Source organism: Adelges cooleyi, unplaced genomic scaffold (assembly GCF_023614345.1).
Source record: "Adelges cooleyi isolate 19-005CV unplaced genomic scaffold, UGA_ACOO_1.1 ACOO_flye_CR_arks_rails_tigmint_CR_PRNA_574, whole genome shotgun sequence".
NCBI classification, from domain to species: Eukaryota; Metazoa; Arthropoda; class Insecta; order Hemiptera; family Adelgidae; genus Adelges; species Adelges cooleyi.
In genome coordinates, this window is record NW_026096268.1 from 7,050,281 (window position 1) to 7,066,007 (window position 15,727).

Genomic DNA, 15,727 nt, shown 5'->3' on the forward strand with positions numbered 1-15,727 from the left:
TTGCTGTTTTTTTTTTTTTTGTACAATTTGCATTTTTTTGGTGAGCTTAATTATCTGACACAAGCGTGTGTCGTTAATGATACTCCCGTGTCAAATAATTTTTACACCGTATATATATATATATACACGGTTATCATACTCATACCTACCGATTGGTGAGCTTATTTAAAAAAAAAAAACCTTGTACACCCATAAATAAATCGACTGCGTGTTAAGCTTTGGTTTGATAGACAGAACCTAACCGCTGATCGATGCGAGTCGTCGCACACAGAGAACATTGAGAATTGCCAACATTTAATTATAAAAAAACAGTAATAATAATAATATAGTAAATAACAAACGATAAGGCTGATTCAATTTACCTACATCTTGGCCAATAAAAATACACATGCTTCGCACTTTTTTAAGCTTCTACTTCTTCTTATTATTATTTTTTATCAGTCGTGAAATTCGGGACCCTTGACCGTTTGATGTTCACAGATAAAAATCGAATAATATAATCATATCTCTACCTATAAGCCATTGCATTTAGGTATACGTTAGCCGTTTTTCTATTCTGTCCTACCCTACCCCACACTCCGCCATTATTATTTTTCTTCTATTCAAACGATACACGTTCGTGGGCGTTCATGCGAAAGAAAAAAATCCCAATGTGTGCCACGTTATGCACGTGTCGCACACACCATCATCGGTAGTCGGTACAACAATATGTTACCGAGGAAACGATGATCAGTATGCCATTGGCGTGCCCAGGGCCACATTATTCGTCGTGTGCGATTTGTTTGGTATAATATTGTTGTGCCTCTGTATTGTCTCTTAGGTATTCCACACACACACACACCGGGTGGACGGTTCTTACCCAAGACGCGTTTCTTCGACAGCGACGAGCAATGTTAATTATTCGAGAAAAAAAAATTGACTAAAATGACCACCCACGCGAATTGGCTGAAAATATATTGACATAAAACGTAAATCATACCACCGGACAACCCATTTTTAAACATACAAATACATATATACACACACACATATAATGTACTTTTCCATAACGTTATCGGCCGTTACAAAAAAGACCAAGGTCAACACAAACTTACAAAAGTTCATTTGCACAATAAATAGAAATAGTTAATTAATTTACAAAAATAATATTATTAATATTATAAAGACCAAACGTATAACGTGTGGGTAGTCAGTCAATAACTAGTGATAATGGTATCACGAGCTATTACCGTGCGAGCCTTGCTAAAAAAAAGTATAACAACAAAAATAGAACATCTATTAAAAAACGATAACAGGTGAACATCGCGATAACTCTGACGGTCACGTGTTGCGTTTTTATACGGTCTACTGTCGTATCGATCATTGATTAAATAATAAATTTAATTGATCAAAATAAATGTCCGTATAAAGAGTCTTTTTTAGAATATTCGCGTTTTTAAAAATTAATAATGTTAAACGTTTGCAAATCGCAAAAACACGAGACATGCGTGGAGTGAATAAAATAAAAAAAGAGACGGATAGATTTTTAGAGAAAGAGAGGATTTGTTGAATGATCTATTTGAAAAGGAAAAGTGACCAAGAAGAAAAAAAAAATTCGTCAAAATAATAATTACAATGACAAACAAAGTAATTATTGTCAAGCCAAGTTTTATTTATAGTTATTAGGTATATAAATACATACGGTACAACATTTTTGCGTTTTGTGTTGGATTTTGATTATTGTGTTAATCGTATACATCAAATTGATAAATCAAATATAGATATTATTAAAGAAGCGCAGAACGGTTATTATCTTAATTTTTCAACTATAGGTTTAATAAGAAATACTTAAATCAGAAATCAAAAATTTGCGCCCAACAGAAACTATGTCGACAATAAATTCTATACATAGATCCTACACTCAGCATGGTAGTGCTACACAATATTATATTAACACAAACAACTCTTCTTTATCTGTCAAATGCTCTAGTCAATTATGCATCTTTTCAACCTGTTACCGAGTAGGCTAAGCCTCAACAAACTCGATGAACCGCAGAAATTGTACATCTTACATTATTCAAAATTATTATTTATTTTCATAAATTCAATTTGACACTTAGATTTTTACCACAGCAAGTACTAGAACCGATATCGATGTACCTAATGTGTATGATTGTATAATTAATAATGTTATGCTCTATATACATATAGTACAATGTGCCGAGTAATACTTTGTATTCAATTAATAATTGTTCACTTAGTATTATACTATGTTGGTGTTGACGTCACACGATTATGATGTTGATGCGTTCAGCATTTTTTCTTAATACGAAATTTTGCAATGTTTATACATTTTTTTTTTCAGTGTCAGAGCAAAATATATGTATCACCTTAACAAAACCGCCAAGGTAATGACAGTAAACAATGATTTTCTTTTAAGGTAAAAAAAAAATCTGTTTCTTATATAAGTTCATTGATCCTTGCAGTGCTGTGCTGATGCAGTTGGTTTGTTCCTAACGTATTTTTTTTTTTTTTTTTTTAGAAACCGCAACGAGGAAACAAAACCTGATGCCATAGTACAAAGTCCTCGTGGAAACGCTCACGGACGTTCTATAGACAATTTATTAAACAATTTATCGAAATAAGACCTACTAGTCTACAAGACAGAAAAATGCTCTACTTTCGTAGAAATGATTTTAGTTCTATAATACAATAATTTTAAGTTTACAATAATTTAGCATTGTGGGCTGCATGGACTTTTCGTTGTTGTCTCGAAGATCATGCCCGAAATTGTTGCACACAACAAAATTCAACTTAAGAATGCGAAACGTGTGAAAACAACCCGAGTTTGTTTTGGATTAGACACACTGACATTTTTATTAGTTTGTATACATAAAAAAAACCCGAAACGTCAACACCGCTTGCACGTGTACAATTTTGCTGTTGTACTTTGCTACTAACTGCATTGTATTGGCCGGGACTAGAAATTCAAAAAATGCTTTTGCTCCCAACAAAAAAATGTTGTAATAAATAATTGCTTATTGAAAAATAACACCACACAAACACAATTGCATAGGCTCGATTATGCGCGTGCCATAATTAAGGAAATCGACGCTTTCATTGACCAAACCGGTATTCGGCCGGCTATGAAAGGACGAAAAGGAAGAACGGATATCAGCTGGTGTCCTGTGAAGAATTGGCGGCTATTGACCTCGCACAGGCACCACACTTTCTCTTCGTTTGCCATCACACACCCAAATAGTGAATCTCTTACCAGTGGACATTTCCAAAGTATACTATTACAACCGTTTGGCTTTAAAATATGCAAACGATTAAAAAGAAACAAAAATTCACTTTCCGCAGGCATACACCACTACTATACATTATATTAAGCGCATTAGTTGTTCCGTTCTTCCGACCATAAAATACCGTCCACAGTTCGTTGACACGATCTCGTCACATCATGTTACTACTCATGGTATATTATTAATAATAATGCTATTGGTATATTATGATAATGAACGTTTGAATATTATATTTATGACAATTCACGCTTGTGCAACGCCGGTTATAACAAATAAATGTACAGCAGACTTGCACACCGATTGCTTATTGTCTACGTGTACATCCCTCTAAGCTAATCCAGAGTTGATACAGATAATCCTCCTCTCAATACTACTTATTAGTTTTGAAATCTCGGTGGTTTTTTTTCTGCCTAAACCCAGAAGACGTTTGGTTTTTGCACAAAAATATGTATTTAATAGGATTCTATTGGGTTGACGAATTCCTTAATAATAACGCAAACTGGGGCAATATTTTTTTTTAACAAGTTTTTGCCAACACTGCTCTACAAATGACAAATTTCTGTCACAACTTGCAACATGCAAGTATGTCTTACTGCTCGTCTCTGACTAGTTACGTCTAAATCCTGCGGCTTTCAATCAAAAACAACGCAAGAACAGACAGCACAAACACAACATCATAATAATTTCCAGTGTATTAAAATACCCGAGTCGACCGTGAGTCATTTTTAGGCTAAGCATCCGGCGGTAAATATTGAATCATTATTTGTGCGATAAATTCAGATGAAAAACTAATATCGTAGTAGACATATTATTATACTACAACCGTTTTTTATTCTTATTATTTTTTTAACAGAATCAGCCTAAAGGTGTTGACCGTTTTGTTGTCGTCTGTTCGACATCGTGGAGTTGCGCAAATCCAGGCCAAATAAAAACCATAAAACGAAAAAATTATTATTAGAATAATAAAAAGGTATTAAACGTTTTAATTAGATATTCTGGTCTTTGCTAAATGTCCGAGCGTTGCCGTGCAAAAATCCTTGACACGGATTGTAGGTTTATATTATATTATTGTATGCATAAAAAACAAATTAAACATAAAAAAACCAGTTAGCCGCCGTCGCTTGGGGGTATAAAATAAATACATACAAATAAATGCAGTGCGTGAAACGTGACCGGACTGAGAATGAAAATGATTATTATGGCGAAAATTGAATTGAAAACAAAAAATTGTATTTTAATCTAGTCATTAATAATATCAAAATGGGTTTTTTTTATTTGTTTTAGCTGGGCAAAACAATGCACCTATTATATGGAAACGGACGATTACCCAGCGACAAACAATCAAACCGCTTCGACCCGCGATAAGCCGTTATCTTTAGGACATCTAATAAATTAGTCCAAGTGTAATAACATTGTAATAATAATATCATATTAATTACTATTGTACTCGGTCTATGACGTGTGCCCGCTGCCACTATCAAACGGTAATTATTACTGTTTCTAACGATAAACAGAAACAACATTACAGAAGAGGGCACGACTCGACGGATAATTGCTTGGAAAACATAATATTTTAATATCATAAAAAAAAACATCTGTGCTGTTTATACGCCCAAAGGTTATACAAACGGCGAGTGGATACACTAGAGATTGTAGCAAGGGTTTATTTTGATCCTTAGCAGAATCCAAGACGTTTAGTAGTCGCTCATGTAACAGTAGTTTGTGTATTGTTGGTTCATTTGGTTATCTTATCGATACTACTGGCTTCTGTAATTTGATCATTTATAATAATTTTTATAGTACACACTAAATAGTGTATATAAATAGACGCACACGCTAATTCAGTAATTAAGATAATCGATAACGATCGACGAAAAAATAAATGATGCAATATATTTTATGACGAAGCTCCAAGTGAACTGTGTAAACAAGTAAGAATGCGTTACACTTGGGAGCAAACACGAGCAAACTTTATAAATACAATATTGTTGAGGTTTAGTTATTGGGTTATAAATAAACAAAATATATAAGTAGTTTTTGAGGCAAGACAACCGTTAAAAAAAATGTTAGATTGAGTTAGCAAACAGTATATAATCCAAACAAAACGAACACATATCAATGGAAAACTAATAGATAAAACAGATTTTAGCTTCGATGTGGGGCTGAGAAGGTATTGTATTTACAATGATGTGTTTTTATTTTTTTTCAAATATTTTTGTGTCTGTATCCACGATGTCTTCTAAGCCGCTGTACCGATTTCTTCGTGTAGCAACTCTATAGATCAGAAATCTTCTTTGGCCAAAAATTAAAAAAATTCACTCCTTCTCTTTCATAATAGAGAAAAACAACCAACAAATATACATATTTTTCAACTTATTAGACCACAGTTTCGCATCGAAGCGTTTATTTCAAAATTACTTTATCACTTTCAGTTATAATAATTATTCCTGTTGACCTGCGACTTCTTGTTTCCACTATACCCCCACTACACTGTATAAGCTTTTTTTCTTGTATACGGCTGTTTGTTGAAATTCAATGTACGGATATTTTAAAGAAATAAAAGGCCGACCACTTTATTTTGTGTTAATAAAATTGCCTATACCGAACCCCCTCGACAGACACACACAAGGCGTTGGTTACACGTCTCCTGGGCGGCGCTTTCATCATAATGTACAATATAATATAACAATAATAGTAATAATGGTCGTCATACTTCGCTATGTAGTCGAACAAAATACGAGGCTCTCCTCAAGGTTTTCGGCTGTTTTTATTTTATTTACAAGTCTACTACCGACGAGAACGCTATAAGTTTTTCTTGGCGATTTGACTACAAAAAAGTATAATCGGTCGACCGAAACCGAGTCAACGCCGTTTCCTTGTCGGACACACGTCACCACACACACTTTGAATGGACTTTGAAAAAAAGGACTACGACTTTTATTTTTTTTCCACCAACGTCACCAACTACGTTATCGAAAGAGCGAAAGAACACATTAGACGACACTGCGTGTAAACACAGACGGTTATAAATATTTACAATATTATAATATGATTATGTGAAATAATACAATACATACACATTTATTTTAATCGACAACAATAAAATTGTATAATAAACTGGAGTGACGCAAGTGACGTCAAGGAATTCGAAAAAAAATAACATTGCTCACTCTTATCTACAAAAAAAAGGTGTCTTTGCGATAATAACGGAACGACGGTGGCGACGAAGGCACACAAAAGATTATTACCGTTAGATTAAGATGCGAAAATGCAAACACTCGACCAAGTACGACGTTTAGCATACATCATAATAAAAATACAACAGATAATACGATAATAATAAACTATAATCCGTTTTTCGTCTCCCCCCCGGCGCGTTTCTCGATTAGGTGAGGTCGTGCGACGCTTTTTTATTATAATTGTCTCGGGTTTAACTTTTTCTCTACTTACAGGAACACCCGAGAGACCGATCGGTTGTAAGTGTTTATCTGGACAATTCGAAAGAGATAAAACCGCATACGGAAGTCAAACGTACTTGGACACGTGACTTATTCGCGGTTATCGGTCGCTATCAGAAAATCCTATCGACCAACGTTCTACATTATTATAAAAAAACACCTCAGACCAGCAGCTGTAGACGGACTGAGCACAGAAGACGTTGTATATTGTTTGTAGGCACACGATGGGTTACCGCTGTTTATCTTCTTCTAAACTCAGCTGGCAACAACTGGTTAGGAAAAAAAATTGTAAAAATACATTCTCTTTAGTTCTGGCATAGGTTCCACTACCATATAGATTCGGAGTGCCTGAATAGGATCCGATAGGTTAAGATTAGTGTATTACAAACATTTAATGGGCGTAGAGTAAAAAAAAAACCGGCTCGGTTGTCTTAGAAGAGATCCGATAACATATTATTATGTCAGGTGTAAGTAGGCACAGATTTAGGGCGCCAGAGTATGTCAAAGAGCAAATGGTTTCATAAAAAAAAACACTTATTTCAAAACTACCTCTTAATAACTTTAGATGTACCTATGTGAACCTAACCGATTGCCCAAGAGTGGTCATAATACAACGAGGCATTCTTCGACTATACTTAAACCGAAAAAAAAAATTAATGTATTCCAAGTAAGTCACGCCTTTAACGGAAGCGTTGCCGGTCTGAGTACGGAAACTTGTACACTATGATTCTACCGATGGCCTTCTCAATTTTTTTCCCATTGTCTAGCGATTTAAATAAATTATACATTGTTTCTTTTTCTTTTCGTGTTTTTTACCTTCGAGCAAAACAGTACACCGGACGCAATTGTAATTAGTGTAGACGCATGACTAGGCTGGCAGCAGTTAAATTACTATATTACTATACAAAACCGATAAACGAAAATATGTACATTACAGTCATTATTAACTAATATACATTAAAATAGGTAAATTGTTAACAAAAAAATAAAAAAAATTTCAGACTGAAAAATACAAAATATGCAAAACCGTCAACAAATGTAACATAAAATAAAAGTGATGATGAATATATTTTATATTGTGGCCGTACTCGTAGTAGGTATTTTAATTGACGTTTTATTATGATTTTAATGGATTATTAAACGAGTTGGAAACGTTGATTAAAAACAGCCGGAACGATTATTAAATGTGAATGATGTTTTCAAAATGTCATCAAAAAACTATTAATGACAGGTAAATCACAGACCGCAGTCTTGGCGCTGCTATTATCACGAGGCATAATAATATTACACTATTGTAATAATAATAATAATTATTATTATTTCTAGATAGTCCGTGTACGGGGTTAATTAGGAAAGGAAACGCCAAAAGAAGATACCCGAAGACGTCGACGGCATGTAAAATCGCGATTAACTCACTATATCATAAATCATAATATAATAAATCTACTAGGTATCAGAACAAATAAATCAGAATGGAAACTGGTAAGTGATAACAAATTACACGGACAGCATATGCCGCCGTCGAAACGAGTGTAAAATTAGTGTATTTTTATATACATATATTGATTTTATACTATAAACAATGATGGTACAATAATTCCTCCAACAAAATAGCTACTGATTTTTGTTCACATTAGAGTCTCCAGGGCCTGGTATCAATGAGCAGTAATTTATAATCAGTGTATTGGTTTTGGTTAGGCGTGAAAACAATAGGGCTCGTCTGAAAGTACAACCGGAAGTGCATCGAAAACCGGATGCGTTTAAAAAATATATATATTAGTATTTATAATATACGATTGAAATTGATACTTTGAAACCGGTCGAGTCCACCTCCACGGCCGATAAGTAAGATACAGAAGAGGCGCTCGAATTGTGATGATTATTATTATTATTATTATAAAAATTATCGACTTTACTATATGAAAAAAACATGTACATATTGTTTTTTTGTACGATGTACCGAACCGTAAAAACAGGTAAATGGGTCAACCAGTAGTTTGTAAGAAAAAAAAAATACTAGCATTTGTCTCCAATTTTTTTCTAATAATTAATTATGCAGACTTTTATAAATTTTAATAGTTTCGGTTTTTTGAACACGAAACGACCACATGCCGAACACGTCGTCGGGTTACTCGTTTAAAATAATATGCTATGCGAGCAGACGCCATAAAAAAAAGAAAAAAGAAAAAAAAACATTTAAAAAAAATATGAAAAAAACTTTTTATAGGTATTTTTTCACTGCAGAGCAAGTCTGCTCAGCCTACGGTCAGTGACACGGTGTGCTTAACATAATAGGTGTCGTTTGCCCCACCAAAACTAAAGCTCGTGTGACATAAATAAAATTGTTAAAAAAAAATCTAGAGATTAAGAAGAGTATGTGTGTACTCAAAACTCCTACGCCATCGTTATGTAACACCACCCGGGCTATTAATTATAATTAATTCGTGAGCGATGTAATCCGCTCCGTTTTTACCGCAAAACCGATTTAACCAGAGGGCCACTGCTGAGCAAACGAGATATTATTAATATAAAATAAAATATAATACACATTCACACCAGTCTGTCGTCACACGTTATGTAATAACATGACCGCTATGTCATAAAATGATCGTATTATTAGCAGATCTCCGAGGACAAGTTTGGGGCACTACCGCACAATTTTGAACGAAACGCGGCTACCATAATATTGTTTTCGCGGGGTCGGGTCACAATTGCTGAGAAATTTTGGTCAAAACGAAAACGACCTTTTCTTCAATTTCCATTTTGGCTGGTTCGTCAAAAAATTACACCATACAGACAAGTGAATATTTTCGCTCTCCACTCCATGGACAGCAGTAATATTATTAGTAGCCGTTACTAGTTGTAAATTTTCAAAGGTCAAGAGGTAGTACGAACGGTCCGGTCAAAACTAATACCGCGGTATAGCGCCATTCGGGTGACCACTCGAGGCGGGTAGTACCTAATATATTACAAGAATCCATGTGCAAAGTGTCGACACGTACCTAATAAAAATGAATATAATATTCCCATCTACAAGCGGTGGTGTTACGTAACAGCGACGGATTTTCGAAAACATAAATGGCAATAATGTAAATTCAGTTGGAACTGGTGTTTGACATGCATAAAAAAAAAATCTTAGACGTCCCAACCCGTCACCATCAACCCTGAAATCGAGAGACAGAGTAACATATTCGTGTACGTACCTCGGTCGTAGCAGTGGTAGTTTTGCAAGTGCAGAAAAACAAAAATCGACAATTATTAGTGTCCATCATCGGTAATGGCTGTTTTAAAACTAGAATGGTAATTGGTACCGGCTAAACTGCTGCAACGCGGCCGAGGGTTTTGCACGGGAAAACACGGGCCGGCCGGCTGCAGTCGTATGCATTTTTATCTGGCGACCGTTTTATAAATAGACGGGCAATAACAAATAAAACTAATATACCCTAATATTATTATTATAATTGTTAAACTGCGTATCGTACCGGTTTACCGTTTAGCGATAACGGTTATATAATAATATTAAAACGCGGTCGATTTGCCCCGTTTGTCCCCTACTGCTGTGCACGGGGTGTGTACAATTTCAAATCACTTAATTAACGAATAATATTAATCATCTTGGCCACTCACTTTGCCGGACAATAGCTTTTCGAACTGTTCGATGGCTTTGGTGACGGTGAACGAATCGAAAAACGAATGTTGTCTCCTAGCCGCAGGACACACGGCCATGTCGCTCATTCTCATGTTTGTCGTAACGGCGCACATCAATAAGTAACAAAAAATATGTTTAAAAAAATACCGATTTTCCCGAACCGGAACGATGGAAAATTTCGATTAAAAAACGATCGAAGATTTAAAAAAAAATTGTTTTTCTTCTTCTCAAGGCGCTTGCACACGACACAATATTATTATTATTATCGACGGCGGATCGGACGGGACTCGCGACGGTTAGCGTGTGAAGCGAGTACGCGAATGGAAATCCAAGTCGGCCACACGCACTACACGGGCGGCGTACAGTATGCGGTTGGTCGCAGTGCATGTGAAACCCGAAGGGGGAACAGGCGGCGGCGGCCGAACTGGTCCCCACCGCTTGGGATCCGACCGGCTATTTTTAGGTCAACAGCCACGACCGCTTGTACTACTAAAAATATTATGTACATAATATAATATTATTATTGGGTATATAGGTACCATGTATTACCAGACCCCGAGGTATACTATACACGTCTATGTTGAATAGTTAGAAATAACAATTTTTATTTCCATAATATTATAATAATATTTGTATATTGTACAGTGATACGCGATGGATGTACTATATACCTAGTAGACATATTATTATTGCCGGCAAACGCGACCACGATTCGCAGAAGTTTCTCTGTTCTGTCGACTTGAGTTTTTTTTAAAATTATAATGAAGACCGCATCATACACGTATATACTATATATATATTTTTGATTTTATTCAAACGAACTTTGAAATCCGGGAGAAAACAACCGTTTCCCCGGTAAAATCAATCACAGTAAAAAATAGGCACCTTTTAAGTTTTACAAGGTACCTCTTTTATTTACTTTTATTATCAGTATTCATAAACATTGATTGTTAATAAAATACGCATTATACCCTTTGGAGGTTAATACAGGAAAAATCAAAATTTGCTGGCAAGGTGGCATTTATGTTCAAAAAACATAGATTATGATCGAGAAGATGTGATGAAACATTTTTCAATAATAAGACAAGGGACTGTTGATAATCCGATATATTTTTGTTATACTATAATTATTGTACGATTACTATTTTGACTCATAATTAATAATAATATTACTGTTGGGGTATAACATTAGTCAATATTTTTTTTCCTGGTATTTTCCCTAGATTCAAGCCAAAAAGTATATTTTTAATTTTATACAGGCACAGAGAGGAAAAAAAAAATAGGAAAAAAATGGCATTGTATATTACAATAGGTGGTTGGTTTAAATAGAGTTGGTCGAATTTCAATAGATGCGTCCCATAAATTGACTCAAAATTAACTTTAAAAAAATCCCATAGACGGATTTAGAAGAAAACGGTTCCAGTAGGATGAATATAAAATTTCATTAAATGTGAAAAAATCGAAGCCGAGGTGTAAGAGATACATAAAAAAAAAATATAAATCACAAGACGGTCGGCCATTGGTCTCGATTTTCAAGGGATGGGAAATGTATATTGTACAGGAATGACAAGACATTTACACGTTTTCAATCTGGTCTCACGGGCACAACATGTTAGGTAGTGTAGTTTTTTGAAAGATAGGACCATCGTTTTCATTAAATTAACCAACACTAATGGCTATTTAACTGCAAATCAGACAACAAAAGAATTTATGGTAGTAGTAGGAGGGAAGGGGAAATACAATATGGCACCCAACCGAGTAACCATCATTAAGATGGACGGACACAGTCGGTAATAAGGAGAATAAACTAGGCAATTTCTACGCAAAAATGTATACATTTATACATAATTATTATTATCACACACGTTTAACCGAAACAACGCGAACAAGCACACCTCGGTGCTTAATGAACCGCATGCAAATTGTAGCAAAACGCCCTTCATAGGTTCCAGTTTTTTTTTCTTAAATAAATTCTCAGTAGTTTTCGATGCTTTGTTTTGTTTTAATCACGGCGAAGGTTTTCTACACGGTGGCGTAAAAATCGAGATTTAACAAATTTTACTAAAATAGCTTATTTAAATCATAAATACAAGTTTAACAAAATAAAAACAAGGCTGTTGCTCGTTAATAACAAAAATGGAAACGGAGATTATGATGATTTATTAAATAAAATGTAAATAACATATTTGCAGTAAAACGTAGTACCTAGCTATAGACAAAATATAGTATTTTTCGCCTCTAAAAAAAATAATGTACGAGTATATTTGAAATACTTTGAACTTGACAAGAGACATAATATGTCGTTCATTGTAAAAGTGGTGGAACTCCAAATTTTTAAAATATACATTGTTTAATTGAGTCACATTTGGTCATATACTTCTTTACAAAAAGAGAAGCAACTCCAATAAATGTTTGTTTATTGATTAAATAATATTATGTAATTGTTGAGCCATCATTTTCTATTAAACAAATGAAACAATTATTCCATTTTTTATATATTTTATCGGAAATTGTTGTTGAGAGTAATTTAATTTTGAATTCCGCTCTCGAGACTTTAAATCAAATATATGTATGCAACTAGAAATAAAAAAAAACTGCTTAAAGTTTTGGTCTTTTACGTTAAACGAACATAATTATATCTCCAAATTATTAAATATTGGTAAGGCGATATTCTTACTGCTTACATTAATTTTAAATTTAATTATATATTGATCTATGGACAATACATTGCATACTCGCTCTCGTGTATACTATAGACATTTAGCATGCTTGCCCTATGAAATTGGTTTGATTAGTTTTTTTTCAACTAAAAAAACTCAATACACTGTATTAATTTACACTTGTTTTCTTTATCTCGCCTATTCTCATACAAATTGGGTCAGCAAGCCAAATTCTCTCACTCGCCAAATTTCTCCAAATGTAAACCCTATTGCAAAATTATCGTCCCCATCTATCTTTTGTAATTTAATTACACAACACACGGTGTTTGTTTAAGGGCATTTTAAAACTTTCTTTTCTTTTATATACAGTGTACTCGATTACCGCTTCTAATAAAAATTACACCATTAAAATATGTTAATTGTATGCGCCTCTATTATAAACAATACCTAAATCACAAGAACAATGATATCAATCAACGATTGTCAATAATAATTCCCGTTTTGTCATTTATTTATTTTGTTTTTTTTTAACGTTTACTAGTATGTAGACTTTAATTCTATTCAAATGCGCAAAAGAAAAAAAACGCACAGCTAGAATTCGTTAAGTGTCAACCACACGAACAATTATGTATATTATGTATTGTATACTACATTTTTTTTTTTACAAAAAATAAACATATACTTATCTCTCAGAAACGTACGAATAATTATATAACCAGACAGAAAAATATAAAAACTACTATTGGATGATTTATTGCCGCGTCGCGGCATTTAATTGTAGAGACACTTTTTTGTCTTATGCAAATTCACACATAAGACAAATATAAGTAACTTGAAAAAAAAAATTCTCACAATATGAGCTGTAATTATTGTGCCATACGGGTTTCGAACAAGACTACCATCGTACAGTTAAATATATTATGTCTCAAAGACCAAAGTATACAATAAGAAACGCCAGACAAACAGTAGGTACCATAGCCCGAACCTAACCCCAAAGTATCGCTCACTAACACCGATATTCTCCATTTGTAATTAGATTATAAATTGACTTCTTACAAGGTCGAATATCAATGCTAAAATATCATACAATATTCTCATATGTGTTATTTATAAAATAATATAAACTAATCTATAATTAGGAAGCACATAATATACGGTTGAGAAATACTTTGTACTAAACAAACAAAATGTGTACTATTATTATATTTTCTTTATTAAAATTTCTTTCACAACTACTATATTAATACTACACACAAGTTGTCTGATTAAAAAGTCATTGCAAAATTATGAATTTGCGTTCAACAGCATTGTTACACACGGTTAAAAAACAGATTGAGTGTATTTAAATTAAAAAAATTGCAGAGCACAGACTTTGTTCTATTTACAGTGTTGGTTTCAGAACGATTCTGAAAAGATTCTTTTCATAAAATCCCATGTCATACATACGAAGTGTTACAGTAATATTGGAAAGGTTTGCCAAAAAAATACCTTAAAATTGAACTATGAAATATTGCTATTGAGCAAAATTAATAATTCTCAAGTTTAAATTCAACTATCATTTATGAGCATGGAAAAAATGTACAATAACAATCAAATAATCCATTAATATTAAGCGATTGTTCTCACATGATGGTGAGCAAAATTATTGTATTCAACAGTATATTTTTCTAAGAAATAATTACACAGGTAAAAAAAAGTTCAAATCAAATCTGTACACTATAGTAAATTATCAAAAATAGATAACAATTTTCAAGGGCAACTATTAAATGACAAAACGTAATACCCACACATTTAATTTATCTAAGCAGAACGGAATATTATAGAAATCATTTTTTTTTCATCACATCATTAGTGTTATAAGCCAATCATATGATATTATGTAATTTACTTTTTGTCATTTAAAAGTTATATCATCTAAAACCATCCATTTGAATAATATCATTGTTAACTTCAGACAATTAACAATTTAAAAAAAAAATAACATGTAATAATAAAAATGTTGGTTACGCCCTATAGATTGTTTACAAAATAGTAAAATAGTACACACAATGCAAATTTAGTGAAATGAGATGTGCGATTCTACTTTTTTGTTATTGTAACTACTTACGTCGTACTTGTGGTATTTGTACATACAACTTAATTTATAGATATTATATTATTATTGCCTTAAACGTTAGAAAAGATAACGTTTTTGACAAAATAAATTATATTTTCTGTTTAGGTATGTATTTTATTACTTCTTGTAATGTTTAATTTTGGAGTACAAGCAAACATATAATTAATTGTTGTTATTATTATTCATACAACACTCTACGCCCAATATGGTAAACACTAGAGAGCAATGCTAAGAATATAATGTACACCGATGTACGTCATTTAATAAAATACAGATATATTAGGTATGTATATTTTATACTAGCTTAAGTACTCTTTTAAATATTATATTAATTCGCTATCGTTACAACTATTATACATCGAACTTATGCAACTCGAAGAAACGATTTAATTTTCAAGAAAAAAACAATCATGCAGCGGTCGATCCGATTAAATTTAGGTTTCGCTGAGATAAAAAAATATTACATAATTTTAGGTGTTTTTTTTCGTTCATAAAAAGCATCATTCCTCATATTTAAAACAAAGTTGAGATTTCGCACATTTAAATAATCACAATGTTAA

General features: G+C 33.1%; 1 protein-coding gene across 3 annotated transcripts in view; it reads right to left on the reverse strand.

The window, feature by feature from the left end:
• The window catches only part of LOC126843402 (inositol-trisphosphate 3-kinase homolog), a 74,505-nt gene that overhangs the window by 3,131 nt on the left and 55,647 nt on the right, over positions 1-15,727 (reverse strand). Inside the window, exon 1 of one of the 3 annotated variants that reach the window (XM_050580934.1) lies at positions 10,370-10,753. The exons of 1 other annotated variant lie outside the window; for it this stretch is intronic. In XM_050580934.1, the coding sequence (XP_050436891.1) occupies positions 10,370-10,504 (135 nt within the window). In that variant the 5' untranslated portion in view covers positions 10,505-10,753. Of the gene's footprint in view, positions 1-9,945; positions 10,145-10,369; positions 10,754-15,727 lie in introns of those variants that run through there. One more of the 3 variants, XM_050580935.1, reaches the window with a different exon arrangement.